Consider the following 18,318-nt stretch of genomic DNA (forward strand, 5'->3'; position numbering starts at 1 on the left):
ACACAATGATTTGGATCGTGACTTCAAGCACAATCTTGAACACGGTGTCTAAGCCGTTCCTATCCCAGGAGAAGCCACGGGAGGCTGTGACTCAGCTGTGCCTCTGAGTCACGCAGCACGATGCTCCCCTGCTCTCGAGGGACAGCACTTTGCCTTTAGCCTCTGTCGCAACGAACTATGGCTCTCCCTCGCTGGCTCAGACCTTAGTGAGATGTCTGGACCCTGAACTCTGGCCGTTCCCTGCTGTCCCGTGGCAGGGGAGGGACAAGGGACACTGACAGCATGTCCCCAGCCCACAGTGCCAGACCCAAGGCAGGTAGTTCAGGTGTGTGCAGGGAGCTTTGTGTTCCCAGGCGTGGGCAGGCTGCCTGGTCCCCCTCCAGCCCTGTGTCCAGACCTGACATTGCGAGTCAGGCTCAAATTGCTATTTTTGAGCAAGTCGCTAGAAATAATTCATGTATGTGCAAGTTAAAATTCCGCTTAAAAATCACGCTCTGCCTTGGAAGCTTAAAACCTGGGAGACCTACAGCAGCAGATACTGACTTTCATTTTACAGGTTCTTCCCAGCTGTTATGGTAAGCTTAGATCCTCATCCTGCATTTCTCCACGTTAGGGATCTTTTCTCATGTAAATATCTCCAGTTCTGGCACTGGCAGGACCAGCTGCACAGGTAAGTGTTGTGAAGAATCTGCCCCTTTAACTGGACCAGATAAAGTCTTGCACCAAACACCCAGATGCATGATATTTCTTAAGTGACAGTTCAGGTAACAAACCTTCTTCTTTTAAGGATCTCAAAATAAATTTCTGAATATTGAATTAATTTATCTGACTGTAGGAACCAAGGTTTTGGAAAGCTGGAAGGTGCAGGTTTGTGTGTGTTAACTGTGTGAGCAACAGCACAAAAGGAAAATGCTTTTTCATCCATATGAGCTTCTGTAAATTGTATTCTATTCTTAGGAGAGTAAACATAACATAAAAAAAATTCTAATACTTTAAACCTTGCAGGAGAAGAGTCAGGAGCAATGGGAACCTCTGAAATGATAAATGTACGAATTTATTCCACTGCCACTGTGGGGTTTTAAATTAGTTTTATTTTTCTTTTATTTCTTGTTGTTGACAAGTTGGGTTGCATTGCTATCCAGTTATAATGTTTACAGATAAGAAAATATTGAGGGTCAAAAATTCTGTTCTTAGTTAGTCTTGTATAAGGTAATCTTGTGTTGGCAACAATGTGGAGTGATCTCATGTCGCCATGGGTACCTGAATCATGCCTCTCTAATAGCAACACTCTCCATTCCTATCCCCTCCCCTTAAGTCATTACACAGAAAAAAAAAAATATCTACAAGAAAAGCTTCCCACGTGATGGGCTGGAGGAAACCTCTCTCAGAAGGCACACTGTGCCAGCGCTCTCGTACCGCACCCAGGCACAGCTGGGGTGATGTATTAGTTTGTACTTCACTGTGACCAGTAAGAATTTTGCCATGAATGCTCCAAAACACAGACTGAGTCCAACATGTTATCAGTGTTCATTACAATGCCTACCCGTAGGCATCAAAACCGCCCCAGTTCAGGGGGGTAACTTTGTCCCCGTGGCAGCCTTGGCCGCAGGATGCGCAGCAAACGCCGCTGCAGCTGTAACTTGTGTTAGACCAGCATGAGGAAACTGCTGAAATCCAGATTATGGGGGAGAAGTGAGGCCAGCATCAGCCCACAGCTGATCAGGGCAGGGACATGGCAGGGAAGCACAGAAACACGGTAAAATGAAGGTTAAAAAAAAAAAAAAGACAACCTTAATCACACCTTCCCATGTTTCTGCGAGTTCAGCTCAGCGCTCTAATACCTGCTGGATGTAGCTTTCCTTGACAGTTTTGTAACATCTAAAGGAAAGAAAATGAAGAGGAAGCAAAGTGAACAGGCCTTGATCGTGACAGGGCTACAGCTCTTTGAATGTCAGCTTTTCTCCCTGCTACAGCATGAAAGTTTTTGGTCTCTGCTAAATCGTGCTTTGAGTCAACGTGGATGGATTATGTATATGAAAGACCTGGAGCAACAGTTTCTAGAGGCTGATGGCACGGTTGTGAATCAAGACTTCTGCCTTTTTCTTTATCAATGGGAGGGACTGAAGTCTAAATTCGGGTCTTTGTGCTGAAAGTCTTTATGTAATCTTATTTTAAGGGGTAAAAAACCCACAGAACAACAATAAAAAAAGTACTCTTCAGGAAGGGGGATCAAGCAGTGAAAGCTGCACTTTTATCTTGCTAGCAGGATTTCTTTTTTACTAAAACATTTCTGACTCCAGTAGTATGCAGCAGCCAGGTAAACCAGAGAGCTCAGCTGGAAGGTTTGGACCTGCAGTTTCTGGAAACGGGACAATATAGTGGAAATCAGATAAACCAGCTTGTACATACCACCTTGCTGTGAATTAGGACTGTCCTTGCATTTCACTGTTGTACAATCAATTTTCAGAATAACATCCTTTCTTTTACATGGTCAGGGGGCTTGATTCAACCCTGGCATAAATGGGCAGCTAACAATGGGCCAAACTCAGCTTGGATGTTGCTCTAGTTAATTAAGAGCAGCATCAGGGCTAAATTTGGCAAGGAGTGTTTAAGTGACTGCCTTCAGAGACAGGGAAGAAAAACCCTTGCTTAGCTCACTGCATCCAGCTCTTCAAATGCAAATTAACCTGTCAACATCTGCACACACAGGACAGCTGCAAAAAGGAGCTCCCAGCACCCAGAAAAAGAGCTGGAAATGTTTAGTTCCCAACAGCTATTTTCTAAAATAATTTCTAGTAAATAAGAATACATTTAAAGTGGTGAACTGAGCATCTGCTCCATGAAACGAATGGAGGAGAGCAAGCGAAAAGAAACATATGTCAAGTACGCACTTCAGATGCATTGACTACTTGCCTCCAAAACAGAGTGAATTTAAACATATTCGCAGCAAACACTGAGGAAAAAAATTGCCTCTGTAACCCAAAGAAGAGCCTCAAATAACGGCACAATTTAAGCTTGGCCACACCTTGCCTTTCCCGTGGTGGAAGAGAGCAGTTCATTGTATTTCAGCTGCTGCCTGGCTTCTTTTACTGAGACACACGTCGGGAATGCCAAGCCCAGACAGCTTTTGTTTGGAGCAAATAACGTCCCTTTACCAGTACATTTAAAAACCCGGCAAACCAAGTCACTGCTGGAGCCAAATCACACCAGATTTGGTTCATAGGAGAGAAGACAAGAAAACACCCCTTTGCTTTTTATGAAGTATCTTATCTGCCAGTAGAAGAGACGGTGACATCCTTACTCGGCCTGATTCAGCAATGGGTACAGCAGGAACCGAGCTCCATCGCTGGAAGGGGATTGCTTGTGACTCAATCTCTTTCTTCAATACACTGCAGCTCAGGGAAATTGCATTTCAGTATTTCGTTGAGCCCATGATCCTCAGACAAAATCTTTACTGACTTAACTCAAGCTCTTACTTACAGAACAAGTACAGGGTAAGGCCCCTTCTGCAGGCCAGAAAAGGAGAGGCTGGATTTCAGCTCTGAAGGGCGCAACTCTTCTTTACAAAGCAGCATGCAGGAATATTTTGCTCTTGCTTTCTGTGTAACAGGGCTTAGGACAAGCTCTGACATCTCTTTTTTGTTGCCAGGGGGATAATCTCCCTACCAAACCTGAGATGTGTGTGCCCTGTCAATCTGCTGAGGCTTTGCTAAGTTTTTGGTTATGCAGCCATGATGATGCTGCCATCTCCCACGGTCCTCTTAGGAGAGAGGGAAACCAGGATGGAAACAAGCCACGAGCAGCTTCTGCAGAAATCATTTTGCTATGATACTGTGGTATAATTAAACAAGACTCAAAAAATCCCACCTTTATAGAAACCCATGGCTTGTGCCAACACTGTTACTTATCTGTGGGTTTTCAGCCTGAATCAGGGATCAGGAAATAGTAAAGATCTTTGACTCAGTTGACAGCGTTGGGTTTTGTCCTCTTCACCTCGGTGTACCGTAGCACCTTACTAACTAACACAAAATGAGAAGATGAAACAGAAAAGCCTCTGGGAAATCCAGAGACCTGCCAGACACAACTGCAGTTCCCAGGGAGAATCTCAGAACGGAGATATCGCTTCCTGCCCCTTCGCTGCGCCTTCACCTCTTTGCTCGGGTTTGCTTCAGTATTTTTTCCCCCTGATGCTGAGAACTACAATTATGGAAACGAAGAGCCTCTATTGTAAGAGTGGTGAACTGACATGGCCCAGCAGCGGAGCCGGGGTTTTAATCCCCTCAGTTTGCAGAGCAGCACAGTGTGCTATTGAGTGCGTGTCCACCATGGCAACAGCGGTGGTGCTCCAAGAATTTGATTTCCACGATGCCCCTGGGCCTTTCCTTGACATCTTCATTGTTCCAGTGAAATAAATAAATAAAAATCCACGGGTAGCTTAAAGGTAGTGCAAAATATGGAATGCTACAGAACAGGGTTACCTAATGGTTAATTTAGAAAGGAACATATCATTAAAAACGTATGAAGGTGGCTACATAGTGATGCTGTATAAATATTTAAAGGGATGCCTCTTGCAAGGGCAGCGTTCCAAGCTACACCTAAAATAACGTGTACGAAGGAAAATTAAAAGAATATTTCACCATTTGGACTTGTTTCTGCCTTCGAAAGGCTTTTTCAGCCCAGCTACTGAACAACAGTATGGGAGAGGATCTCAGACAAAACTAATTTTTGGTGTAATTCTACCAAAGTCAGCAGAGTTAAACTGAAGATGATTTTTCTGGCCTTTTAAATAGAGTGTAATTTTCTCCATGGGTAGTTGTTAAATGCTATTGAGAGAGATTGCTGCTGCTGTTGGAAAGGCTTTCTGGAGAGGTCACTCTGTCCCATGTGAATAGCACCAGTGACAAACCAGAAGCTTTGTAGTTTTTACAACTTGAAGAGTCCCTGAGGGCTCTAACCACACCACACATCACTGCCTGACCCAAAGCTAAGAGCATACATCTATTCTGAGTTGAGATATCCTGGCTTGACATCCACTCCTGCATTACAAGAATTCTGCCTGTAGAAATTGCCTAAAATATTGGAGGGGACATTGCAAAAGATACCCATGTGGACGGTTAGTCCCATCTCCATCAGAGAGGACATACTCCCTAAGTACACTTTCTGAGGCTTTACTGCTCTATGTTGAAATTTTGGGGCTGGTTAGGGTTTGTATCCCTTTGCCCAGCTGTCCTAAGCACTGGCTGAGAAAAGAATTCCCTAGCCACCTTATTTTGGATCCTGATTCCTGTAGCCTTGTCTGCACATAGGCCAACTGGAAGGGTGCAAAAATGCCCAACCGAACACCTACTGCATGTCCTCAAGCCATGACAGATGTCTTCAGGCTGAATAAGTCCTAGACTAAAAGGTTCCTATTTTTTTGGCATTGGCAAGATTAGTGTCTGGGAAGGCACCAGTGCTGTCAGCAGCTCTCAAAAGGCACCTCAAAGATCTGGATCTCAAGTGGGTGGCCCTCATTGCCCCTCGTGTGGAGCGCTGAGCCAGGTACCCAAATTGCATAGATGGGCAGGAGCCAAGATGCAGCACAGCATTAACTTTCCAAGGCAGGTCCCCACCCAGCACCCACATTTCCAGAATTGCTCTTTCAAGGCACCTAGGTTTTCTTTCTGCCTACACAGGAAGTTCAGCCGTCTAGCCAAGGACCCTGCCTGGTCTTGCAGAAATCAGAAGCTCAATTCTTAGGCAATGCAGCACTGAACTTTGTCTGGATCATGCATAAATCAAGATAAGTCTTGGCTTAAATGGGGGCCAAACCCAGAGAATTATTTAACCATTTTACAAAAAGCCGAACTGGAAAGACTCTTGGGATGAAAATGGGAACACATGAGACCTCATAATTTATATATGTATTAACTTCCCACTGGTGAAATTAAAATGCAAAATAGTATCTCTAAACAAAACTGTGAAGCTCTGTCCCTTGAGATAGTTAAAAATTAAATGGGCAAAGCATATACCAAAGGATCTATTCTTACCCTTGCAGGACTTTGGGCTAGATCGTAGGTATTTTCTCTCTCTCACAGCTACAATGCTGAGCTCCAAGAAAGGATCTGTCTGTGCAATACAGTGAAGCTCAGCGATAATTACCCACTGTGCTGTGTGATGAGCCGTCCTTTTGGTTCTTCAGTAACCCGTGCACCTGGACTTTAACTAAAACCAAATAATATGCACAGAAAACATTTTTATGTAAGAGGAGGTGAACATCACGAAAAATCAGAGAGCCTTTGTACGGCATGCCAAACTGCTGAGGCGAAAAAATGTCTTCAGTGAAAGGGCTCAGATGTGAGCATGTTTCAGTGCACAGCTCCAGGAAAAACTCTGATAATAAATGTGAGCTTGTTATCGTTGCTTTTCAGTGGGAAGTAAAGCCGGAAGCAGGGTCGTGCTGGCTAATTGAAGCTTACATTTTCATTCAAGCACTGCATTTTAATTATAAACTGGTGACCCAAGTGTCACTTAGTTCTTATCCTGTTTTAAGTGTGCATATGTACGAAAAATATTTTCAGTTATTAATTTAGTCTTGTGATCATATCCATTATCCTACATTATGTCTACCAGGCACGTGTCTAATGACATGTTTGATACACGCTAATTCTTATGCCTCTTTCAATGCAGGGCTTACACACACATTTTAGGCTGAACACGGTGCCAGTTGGCCACCAAAACAGGTGCAGATTAATGCTATAAAATGAGCATTAGGAACTGTGTACCCCATATTCTGGCCAGCTGCAGCCACTTGCTCAGCCCTCCCAGGGCAGAGCAGCCACACCAGAAAAAGGGATAACCTGTGCGAGTAGCTGCATCCAGCACTGACGCCTGGAGACGCTGACAGCGAGGTCCTAGCTACCCAGGTCTGGCCCTCATCCTGAACCACTTGCCCTTCGGCCAGCTTCTGCATGTGAGCGCTCCTCTGACCCTGCAAAGTTGAGTGTGTTGGCTCTTTGCGTGGCTGAAGCCCTGCGTAAGACTTAGAATTCAGGTGGAAAAATTCTGGCCTGTTTTTTCTTCTCTATGGGGTTTTGCTGCAGTGTCCAAAGACTGTCTCCAGCTAGAACGCTGCCATTTATATAAAGAAATGAAAACAAAACGAGGAAAAGGTCACTGGGAATTGGCTATGGAGAGACACAAAATCAGTCATTAAAAATCAGACCAGGAGTACAAGTAAAAACACGGGCAATATCCCTAGAAAGCAAGTTATGAGGGAAAACCTCTTTCAAAGACATTTGATGTAATGGGATAGCTATTTCTCCCCTCTTAATTTGCTACCAAACTATAAAGAGGATTCTATTTTAATAAGCACTGCCGTAGCGGGACATTGCAAATGAATTGTTCGAATGGCTCTAATTAGAAGTAACACTGTGAATACAGCCCTAGCATCATTCCTAAATACTACATGTTTTATTTCAGGTCTTGCATCTTTCAGGATCCCAAAGCATCTCCAAAACCGTCCGCATTTGCCAGCACTAAAGGCAAGGACAAGAGTACAGCAAAACGTACAGAGCAAAGGAGAAAGAAACGCCTACCAGCCTCTGAAGCAAACCTTCAGTCTGCTGAGGAGAACCACAGGATGTTTAATCTCATGATTAGCAGATAGTGGCATAGTCTTGGATAAGTATTTTTGGAAACTCCAAAGTAACTTAAAAAATGAAATCCTGTTGACTCCCAATGCAACGTAAGGTTCAAAGACAAACCTTCACTGGAAATGCAGTCAGAGTTCATAAGCCACAGTCTTTGTAAAGACCACTCATCATCTCGGAGCATCTTTTGTTGCCCAACAAAAATGTGTTTTTGCCGCGGGCAGAGCTGGCGGGACGTGGACCAGCTCTGATCCAAACGCAGGGTGGGCAGATCCAAGCAGTGCAAAGCCTGAGCCAAGAAACTCAGTCTCTTGCCAGGTTCATTGGCTTGGGTTCAGCGCATGCATAAATGTAGAGGGGCTGTTGGATCGGGGCTGTCTGCGTCCTACCGGTCCGTCTGGAAGAGGCTGGTCTGTCTGCAAAGAGCACACTGGTGAACCCAAAACTGCTGTAATGGCAAATACCTGATGCCCTGCTGCCTGCCAGCAGGAGGATGAGGATAGGATGAGGATGAACCGCTGTCAGCCAGTTCTGTGTCAGGTGGCAGAATGGGACAAGGGGACGTTAAATCTGGGAGGCAATAGATGAAGAGTCTGGGGCTCTCCCTCTGCAACTTGCACTGGAAACCAAGTTGCTGAAGTTTGGCAGTTCACAATTGCCAACAAATAAGCTACCCACCATCAGCAGAGGCATATCTGGAGAATAACAATCTGTTTGGGGCGATTTACTCCACTGGCTCAAGTAACAGAGCTCTGCTCAGCGAATCTGAGGGCTTCAACCCTGTTCATGATCCATGTGGATAAAAATGTGATGCGACATAATGCAACTTGCTGTTTCATCAGCTTGCTAAAAACAAACAAACCCACAAAGAAATCAACTCTAGCTAATTTTGCATTAAAACGTATGCAAGCATGTAAAGGAGCATTGCTATGGTTTACCCGAGTTTAGAAGATCCACTGGCCAAAGATGATTAAAGCCCAGTATTACTGAGTCATATACAAAGGAATATTACTAACTTTTGTATCTGGCTGCCTCTGAAAACTCAGTCTAAATAGTCACAAGGTTTTCCAGCGTTTGCTATTTCATTTGCTTGCGGGCAGCTGAATGCTGGGGGGGGGGCTGAGCTGTAAAAAAAACCCAACAGCATGGCAATTCTTATAACAAAATTATGCAGTGTCTTGCTAACAGGCATCACTGATATTCAGCGACCCATGAGACAGGTATGCACAACTCTCAGGTATATGCAATAAGTTGTATTTTAGATTTGATTATATTTAGGCAACATACTTCTGGCAAGATCCTATTTCAAGTCATAATTGCGACATGTCATGGATCCTTTTTAATGCCTTGCAGCAACAATAGATAAACTATGCCTCTGGGATGCGAGTGAGGCACAATAACAAACCTAACACTATTGAATGCTATTTGGACAGGAGAAAATACTGACATCCATATTCTACACAAAATTGTATTATTTAAAACATATAAATGGGAGAAAACTGATCTGAAATCTCTAGTAGAGAATTGGCAGTGACTTAAAAATGGTTACAACTAAATCTGAAAAAAAAACCTGGCAGCTAAACAAGGGTGGCAATTCCTCGCTGAGCTGGGTACCTCTCCCACTCGCACAGGGGATGCTTGTCGCTTCTGAGTATCTTTGAAGTATTTGGCATCATCAAGCTAACGGGACTGGCTAAGTGAGAAGCATTCAAAGGGCATAACTAAGTGGCACAATTCCAAAGCAGCAATTAAAAGGCGGAATGCTTGAAAAAGAACAATAAAAGAGGTAATTCGTATCAGGGCCTGGCAATCTGCAGAGGAAATACTGTGATTCCAAAACACACTCTCCCTTGTCCGTCTCTCTGTATCATTACTGCATATTTATAATCTAGCACTCCTTCACATATAATGTTTGACAAAAAATGACTCAACTCTATTGAAGAGGAACTTACAGTGCTGTTTGTAAAGTAAGCAGGATAAACACAGGGGAAACAAAGTAAAGCAGGTAGAGAAAAGTGAACACAAACCTCACACCTTTTGACAAGTATATGGTTATACATTTTTCATTGGCAGGAGGGCACAGAGATGCTCAAGAGTTAAGAAGGAAATTAAAAATCCTAAATTTCTACCTGGGGCAGTATCTACTAGTTTTCTAAAGAAAGACTCTTGCTCCATCATTGAAAGCTAATTTAGAAGGTACCTTTTTAGCAGAAGGAAAGTTATAACATTTCAGCAAGCAGAGGCAAAAAGAGAATGAGAAAAGATGTTCGGCCTACGGATGCCACAAGGAGAAGGAGGAAGAGGGGCTGGCCTGCCTGCCAGGCTCAGTCAAGAACTGCTTCGACGCTTTCACTGCATTTGACCCACAGCATGCAACAACTGGCAAAAATGCCCCCAGATTTGAAGGGAAATCCTAGAAGTCTGTCTAGGCTGGGCCATCCGTCCTGCAGGCAGCTTGCCCTGGGACTTGCTATTTTGAGAGATTAGAGAGGCCACATATCATTATTATTCTTGTAATAAATCCCAACATAGAGAAAGTCACAGTCTCAAATGTTGCTGTGGTGCCCAGCACCCCCGTGTGCCCCTCAAAATAGCCAAAACAACCACCCTGAAAGAAAAAATACGAGCTGAAGCCCAGGGAAGAGCCACCTTCCGCTCGAAAATTTTGAAGGTAAAATGAACTGATGCACTTTAGGAGCGGAGACAAATAACTAAAGGAAACAACTATCTGGGAGTAGAAGAGAGAGGACAAAATACATCATAATTTAACAGATCAAAATATGCTGAAGAAGTGAGAGAGTTTAGGGCAAGGCAGAAAATAGCGAGAAGCCCTGCACAGCACTGGAGCTGCCTACTGAAAACATCCTTTTGTTCTGAAGCCATAAATGTGTATCACTCTCTCAGACATATGGGCAGTTGTGCATTTATCCTGTTTATTTTACTGCTCCTGTGCATCCTGCCTTGCCATCTGTTGGTAAGAATTTGGATGCTGAACCATAAGTCTGCAACATAATAAATACCAGTAAACAGAAATCTGAAATGAAGATAAGCACAAAGTAATGTTTGGAAGCAGGACCAGCTTTTCAGTTCGCTAGTATGATTTATTTCCTGAGATGAGACTTGGCTCAGAAAAGAAGGACCAGCAGGAAAAGGTCCAATTGAAGGGACAGATCTACAATCCCTTCTCTTATGTTGGCTTCATATTGGCTCCATTCCACCGCTTTCCTAGAAAGCAGTTAAATTTACGTAGGTGGCGAATCAGACTTAATCCTGTCCCTCAAGGAAGACATGCTTAAACACAAAATATTGCATGTATGAAACATAAGTTGCAAGCAAGATGCTTCAAATCCAGTTGAAGTAGTGTTCATACACCTTCTCTGAGCTGGGCAGCCCTATTGCTGTGTCCCAGTTTCTCCACATCTTCTTCGCCCTTTTATTATTAGTATGAGAGGAAAGCAGGTAGGAAGGAAGCACAGTTATCCCTCCTAGTCAGGGGCAGAAAGTAACTGGCCCAAAATCAGGCAGGAAACCTAGCGAAGCCCAGACTAACAAGCCCATCCATCCTCCTCCTCCCTCTCCAGGTCCAGTTTGGGGATGCAGAAGTTACTGCTCAGCTCTGTGACACACAAACCACACAGACACCAACGGAATATCTGCGTGCTGAGAGGCATTAATAACAGACTTCAAATTACACTCGGTACCTAAGTACTCCTGCTGCCTCTAAAGAATTAAAAAAGGACTGAAAGCACTAGCCTCCCCTCCTAATAGTTTTTCTTTTTTTCCTCTGTTTCTGTAAAGATACACAAGGCTACAGTACGGAGACAGCAGACACACTCCCCTTCTCCCCCAGCTTTGTGAGGAGGTTCACATCTTTTGCACCTGGCAAGACTCTGACCAAAGCTACAGGTTTGACAACACGATCTGGGCAGAGTGACCCAGCAAATGGGACAGGAGCCACCAGTGAAATATTACTGTGTTGAAATTCTACAGGAACAAAAAAATACATTGTCATATTTGCCTGTTTTGCCAGTTTACACTGGCAAGGGTTAGCAGAGCTGCCAGAAGGCAGGGCAAGCCCTGACGAAGTGCAACAGCTACAAGCTCCTGCCAGAATCTAAAAACAGTAATAAAAGCCCGTGGCAGAGGGTCAGTTAATGGTAACGGCAGCTGGAAGAAGCCCAAAGCTTGCATTACATTACATTGCAAAGGTCCCAGAGAACCCCAAAATGACTTACGATGGCTCTGACAGATACAAATGCCATTTGTCAACCACCTGCAATGTGCAGTATAATTATATACAGAATTAAAAAGTAACTACAGCACAACCCAGCCACAGGTATCCTATTTGTATAACCCAATGCCTCCTCGACTCTTTTCACAAAACATTTCTGAAACCTAGGTAAGATTAGTATTATCCACATTACATCTCGTACTGATGAAGAAGCTTCACAGCTGGATTACAAATGTGCTTTCGTTGGTTGACAGCCTTCGGGGAGTATCGCTAATGCACAGAAAGTCTTTGGGTTCTAAGTTCTGCATCAGGATATCTGACATACTGAGAGCCACAGAGAAAAAAATCAAAACCCTCGCGTAGCCCGATAGCTCCCTACTGGCTATAGAGTAGATCGAGTTCAAGAAAGCAAATTAATTCATTATAGCAACATATATTCAGGCAATTAGCTTCAGATCCCTGTTTCACAGAGCGTCTCAGGAAGAGTGGATGTTTTGTTACATCAATATGGTCATTTGAGAACCTCTGTTACAGATGTTCAAAGAGGTGCATTTAGGAGATCCGTACTTTTTTTATTTGAGAAGAGAATAGATAATGCCTTAACCCATCTTCTGCTGACAGTTCCTCCAGCACAGAATTTCTCAGTATTTTAAAATACTTTATACTATGGACAATATTTCGAAGAGATTGAACTCTGCATCCCTAAAGACTGCTCCAAATTCAGGAACTCTCTAGCAAATGGAATGTTCTTGAAAAAAATTAACCTTAAAAGGCTGTCAAAAACCACTCCATCAATTGCTGACAAAACTGCATGGCTTCAAACACTGTTGCAAAGATGATGTTGGAGCTCTAAAAATTGCTTTTAAAACCAATGAGTGTAGCACAGGCACTTTCTCAACAGCATGTGTTTTACCAAGGAAACAGAGATGGTATGAGCAGGACGTATGGAAAGAAATAATGGAAACGTGGGCTGAATCTCAGCAAAGTCCTTCTCTAACGTGCTTACCCTTGTTTTGAAAGATCCGTGCATGAAAGTTCACTCTTCAGGACCTATAACGCATGTACAAAATATGCATATATTGTCTAAGAAACAGCATGGCACACACAGAGTGAGTTTTTCATAGCAGAGACACCCATTTGTGTATTCTCCATTTGCAGCTCCCTTCTTTCATGGTGTGAATACAGGCTCACATGCCTGTAAAGAGTGAGAAGACCAACCACCCCTTAACCCACCTCCTTGTGCCTGTGGATATAACCTCCAAGGCAGATCACGTCTGATATTAAAGTGATATAACATTTGCTCTTCAACAAATAAAACTTTGGCAATAGCATTTGAATATGAAGCCTGCACTGTATTTAGCTTGTTACAAAGAGCGACGGTGCTAGGACTTCAGAGCGTTGCTCTGAGAATACTAAAGAATATTCATTCTTTTTGGATGAGCCATGAATTTGCAGCACTGATGGATGGCAGCCTTCCTTTATTTGCTTGCCTCAAACATTTGTATAAGCATTTTTATTTTGTTTTCAAGAGTATCCATGGAAGCAGCGCACGTGCGTGCTGCAGTTCCCATGTTTGTGGGCATTCACCCAAGCCAGAAGACTTGCAAATAATTGTGCAAACATATATTTGTGCAAGTTTTCAAGTCATAAATGATTTACTTGATCCTTCCTCCCAGTTATAAGTGTTCCAGCCACCCAGTCAGGAAGGACATATGTTTCCACGTGAATTAAATAACGAACTGCACCACTTGAAAAGTAGATGGCAAACAGGGAATACTGAAAGCAGTAGACACAATGGGTTCAAAGACATATGCTGAAGTGTTTAATAAAATACTCTTTGAATAAATTTAAATTACAAGTACATTACTTGATTTCATATCTTGATGTCACAGGGCTGCAGAGCTCTCTATTGTGAGCTGTCCTATTAACTTCAGCACGATTGCTCACGAAGATAAGCAGTTTCAGTTGATAAAGTGGTGTTTTTGAAAACCTTTTTTTTTGTCTTCTAGGGAAATATTTTAATAGCAGATCCTCCTTGTGACTAAGATATTGTGCAAGGCTTACATAGCTATGCTGCACATTTACCACAGGAATAGGGGCTGCTGGAAAATTATGGTGGTTTAATCTTTCTCAGGTTAGCTTGGCCACAAAAGGATTACTCATAAGACACAGAATTTGCTGTGTGTTTGCAAGACTCTGGTCTTCACCATCTTGACAGGGACCTACAGCTTGTGACAACTCCTGTGGCTTGAGTGCAGACATGGGACATAACAGCAGCCACTTGAAATGGGGTTGATTTGCTCTTCTTATTAATTTGTGGGCTGGGGTGCAGGTTTCAGGTGTGGATGGCTGCATGGGAACTTCATCAGAAACTTCGTACTCCAGTGACAGTTTAACTTTAGCTGTCAAAACTGCAGTTACTGTAGATGTCGTGGCCCCAGAAAACAAAAACCCAGCTTTGCCAGGGAGCCCCTGGGCCATTTTGCTGAGCTCTGCTGCAGAGGCTCAGTCGAATCACACCCACTTCTGCTACACGCACATTCATACCGAGAATTATTTTAAACGGTTTCCTACCTAAGGCAATTACCTTGGCTATACGTTTTAAAAATCCACGCAGAAATACTGCTATTGTTTAAAATCCACTCAATGAGCCTCCTACCTCCGCTTTGACAAACACGCTAAAAGAACAAAATTGGGATTATACAGGCAAGAGTTTGACTGATGTATCATTAATGCTACTTCTCGAGTGACTAAGCTCCATAGTAGTATCAACTACTAGTACCGAAACACAATTTCATCCCCAAGATAACTGCAGCTCCAAACAAAGATAATATGCTGGATCCCTAAACTGTATCACTCCAGTTCTCATTATGATGCTAATTTGTTGTAAAATGTTGTCCTGAAGAAGAAAAACAGGAAAATGTTGAGGAACACCTAATGATTTGGTTAGAAGGTTATTCTTTTCCATTCTGTTTCAGTAATTTTGTTTGAAATCTTGGAATTTAGGATACTGAAGAGGTGGCTGCTCAAAATCCAGCATACAGGTTGTTTTATGGATATAGCTGAGAAACATTTTAATGGAAAATTTCAGTTGACCTGAAATTTACTCCGCGAAATGCCTTATTCATGTCAAAAGCAATTTGAGAGGCTGTTCAAGGTATTTTCAGCTTTTGCACATTTGCATCTTAGATTTGTCTTTTTCAGATGAGTAAAATGGTGCTTAAGACCATTAAAATAAATTAAGTAAGTTTTTATAATTATTATTCCAAAACACAAAAAGAGTTCTAAAAGCACGTTTGAAGCCAGACCATTTAATCACATATAAAAATCTATAACTGAAATTATTTTCTTGCTGTGTATCTCCTCAGAGTTGTAAGAATTACGTTGATTTTTACTAAAAGACCCATCCACTCCGAAGGAGTGATGCTCTAAAACAGTCAAGGGGGTGTTGTTTTAAATCAGCTTCTGGAAATGGTTTTATTATTTTATGAAGCAAAGGAACCTTTCCATGTCAAAATCAAAGTCCCATGATATGGTTTAAAACAGGAATATTTTCATGTATCTATAGATTTTTATCTCACAAAGACAGAACATACTGAAAATGTAGGAGAGAACACAGTCTCTGTTCCTCGTATCTGTGAACAGATGACAGCTTTCTCAAATTGTCCATTCTTAGCACATATTTGACAACTTTAAATTTTGTAACTTTGTAATTTGATTATGAGCATTTGAATTTTGAGCAGAAAAACTCAGTTGCTGTTGGATAGATGGGTCCCATGAAATGCTTTTTTGTCCCCTGGGCTGATGAGGATTCAAGGTTCACCTGCACACAACTGCTGGGTGCAATTTTTCAGCAAACACCCTGTCAAATGAAATGTGCACAGGTGCTGCTCCTGGGATGCAAAGAGACCGGAGAGCAGCCAGCGTTAGTGGGTACTGTTTGCTACGCTGCCCATTTCTCATGACTTCACTGACTTCTTTTTTTAAACAAAGATCTGACTTAAGCCCAGTTTAAATCAAGGGAAAAAATGCCACCAGTTTCCATCAAAGCTGCACGTCATTTCTATGAATGAGATTCCTGGAAGACCATGCAGGAATCCTGACTTCAGGAAGCTCAGGGATTTCTAGCTGAGGTGACAGGCCCAGTCTAGCAGAGCATGCTCAGCAGCTCACATAAGATACAAACAAACTTATTTTCCATGTAAAACAGAGACCGAAGACACTAGAAGCAGCTCAGCGAAGATCACAAGACTTGGTTCAAGTGGAGGATGCTCAGCATCTCAAGCAAACTCCCAATCTCAGACACAAGCCCTCATTTTCCAGGTGTCATAAAAGCCCATACCAAGAGTTAGATTTCCTTCAGGAGTTATAAAGCCAAACATTATTATCATCCATAAACCTTCACATTTCAGTAGTTCTTTCTCTCTTTATTATCTAAAAATATTTTCTTGTCCTACAGCTATTCTATGTATGTACACTGTTACTAGGTAGCAAATCTGATATTTTAAGAGAAAAATGATGTTACAGCGTAGCCTTAAATCGTTAGCAGAAGGAGAAGATGAGCACAAACGTGAGGATGAGGGGCTTCAACCACGCCACAGGCTTTTCTGGGGAGGAAAAAAAAACTCCGAATACAGCTGCTAGACTGAACTGTAGCTGGGCTCATCTGGGCTGAGCTGTCTGTCAGTTAAAATAAATCAGGAAACCAGGTTTGTAAAGTTCATGTGTGCTAAGTTGTGCTGATGGAATTAGGTGCACTGAAGCCGACGTGCCAAGTGCATCACTGTGGGAAGAAAGGCTCCAGCACACCCCCACACCCACGAGCCACAAAGCAGCTCAGCAAAAGTCAACAGCTTTCCTCTACGCTCTCCCTTTTATCCAGCATCGCTGAGGCTCCGTTAGGTGTCTGCACGATGGGAATGGACCCCGCAGGTGAGGGGGTTCAGAGCCACCGCAGCCCTGGTCCCCGCTGCCAGCGCCTGCCCGCGGTGTGTGTCCCTTTCCTGGGGATGTGCTGGTTTCCCATGGTCAGAGCTCCACGCGCTCGGCTGACAGATGTTGTTTCCCATCTGGGCTTTCCGATCTGCCACGCCAAAGCCTCTAACACCCATGTGTTTCTTTGTCCCAGTAGATACCCACCGCGCCTTCTCTACAACTCCATTTTCAGAGAGGAAGCCACATGTTTGGCCCCTGTGGGGACCGGGGTGTCCTGCGACCCATCCCAGCCACTGAAACATGTACCTTTTTATTTGTTAATATTATTCAGCCTGACCCTTGGGCTGTATTAAGTAACCCCGAGTCCATACTAAAGCACTCAAACAGTAGTAACACCTTCAACCAGCTTCCTGGTGTCTCTGTCTGAGGGTAGACGGGGAGGAACTTGGGTTTCTGCTGTCCTGCCTGAGACCTGCGGCTGAGCCCCAAAGCCCCTGAGGCCAAAGCCCCGGGGCGTCCCCAGCCCCCAAGGCCGGAGGACTCAGATGCGCCCCGAAAAGCCCCGAACCCGCCCGGAGCCCCCCAAAGGGCTGAGGGACCCCGGGGCAGGGAGCGGGGGGCGCGGATCGAGGTCGCCCCCTTGGGCAGAGCTCCCCCGGGCAGAGCTCCGCATCCCGCTGCCCGGTTCCCATGGCAATCTCGGAGATGCCGGTTGCCACGGTAACGCCATCCTCCTCCTCGGCCGTGTCCGAGGCAGCGGCGCGGCTCCGGCTCCGGGCTGGGCTCTGCCCGGCGGCTCCGGGCGCGCAGCCGGTCCCCCCGGGAAGTTGCTTCCCCCCCGCCCCGGCGCGGTGCGGTCCCCCCGGTACCTTCGAGGCAGCAGATCCTCCAGAGCCCCGAGTGCGTGAGATCGCCCCGCGCCCGCCGCGGCGGCCCCTGCGCCTCGTCCGCCGTGATGTTGGTGCCGTTGCAGATGTGGGCGCTGGAGTAGAGCCAGTAGTCGGTGCCGATGGCGATGGCCATGAGGCTGAAGGCGGCGAAGGCGCCCACCGTGGTCAGCAGCATCTGGACGCCACGGTCACACCACACCATGGTGCTTCATAGTCCCCCGCACCGGCGCGGGGGGCCGCACGACACCGCCCGGCAGCCGCCGCCGCCGCCGCCCGCGGGAGGCAGCCGAGTCACGGGGCGGGGGGCGGAGGCGGCGGCGGGGGCGCGGCGGGAGGGGCGGGGGGGGGGGGGGAGCCGCCCGCCGCCGCCGCGGGGCCGGGCTGCGCCGCCAGCCGCGCCCGCCGCACCGCCCCGGCCGCGGGAGGGGCCGCCCGGCCGCGGACCCCCGCGGGGGGAAGAGCCGCCCGACCCCCGACGTGCTGCCGCCCCGCCGGGGAGAGCCCGTCCCGCAGCCCGCAGCCCCCACGGGGCTGGAGCATCGCTTTGTCTGTTGGCGCTCGGTGGGCTCGACGGGAGCGCGGTGCCACGTCTGAAGTGGCAGCTCCACGGGGGATGGGGGTCTGAGCGTGC

At 45.2% G+C, this 18,318-nt stretch overlaps 1 protein-coding gene across 1 annotated transcript in view; it reads right to left on the bottom strand.

Annotated features, from left to right (window-relative positions):
- CACNG4 (calcium voltage-gated channel auxiliary subunit gamma 4) overlaps positions 1 to 17,948 on the bottom strand; it is a 42,261-nt gene extending 24,313 nt beyond the window's left edge. Inside the window, exon 1 of the mRNA XM_068413477.1 lies at positions 17,667 to 17,948. Coding sequence (XP_068269578.1) covers positions 17,667 to 17,889 — 223 coding nt within the window. The 5' untranslated portion in view covers positions 17,890 to 17,948. The remainder of the gene's footprint in view (positions 1 to 17,666) is intronic.
- Positions 17,949 to 18,318: the final 370 nt, after the last annotated feature.

The sequence above is a fragment of the Nyctibius grandis genome, chromosome 15, assembly GCF_013368605.1.
Source record: "Nyctibius grandis isolate bNycGra1 chromosome 15, bNycGra1.pri, whole genome shotgun sequence".
NCBI lineage: Eukaryota > Metazoa > Chordata > Aves > Nyctibiiformes > Nyctibiidae > Nyctibius > Nyctibius grandis.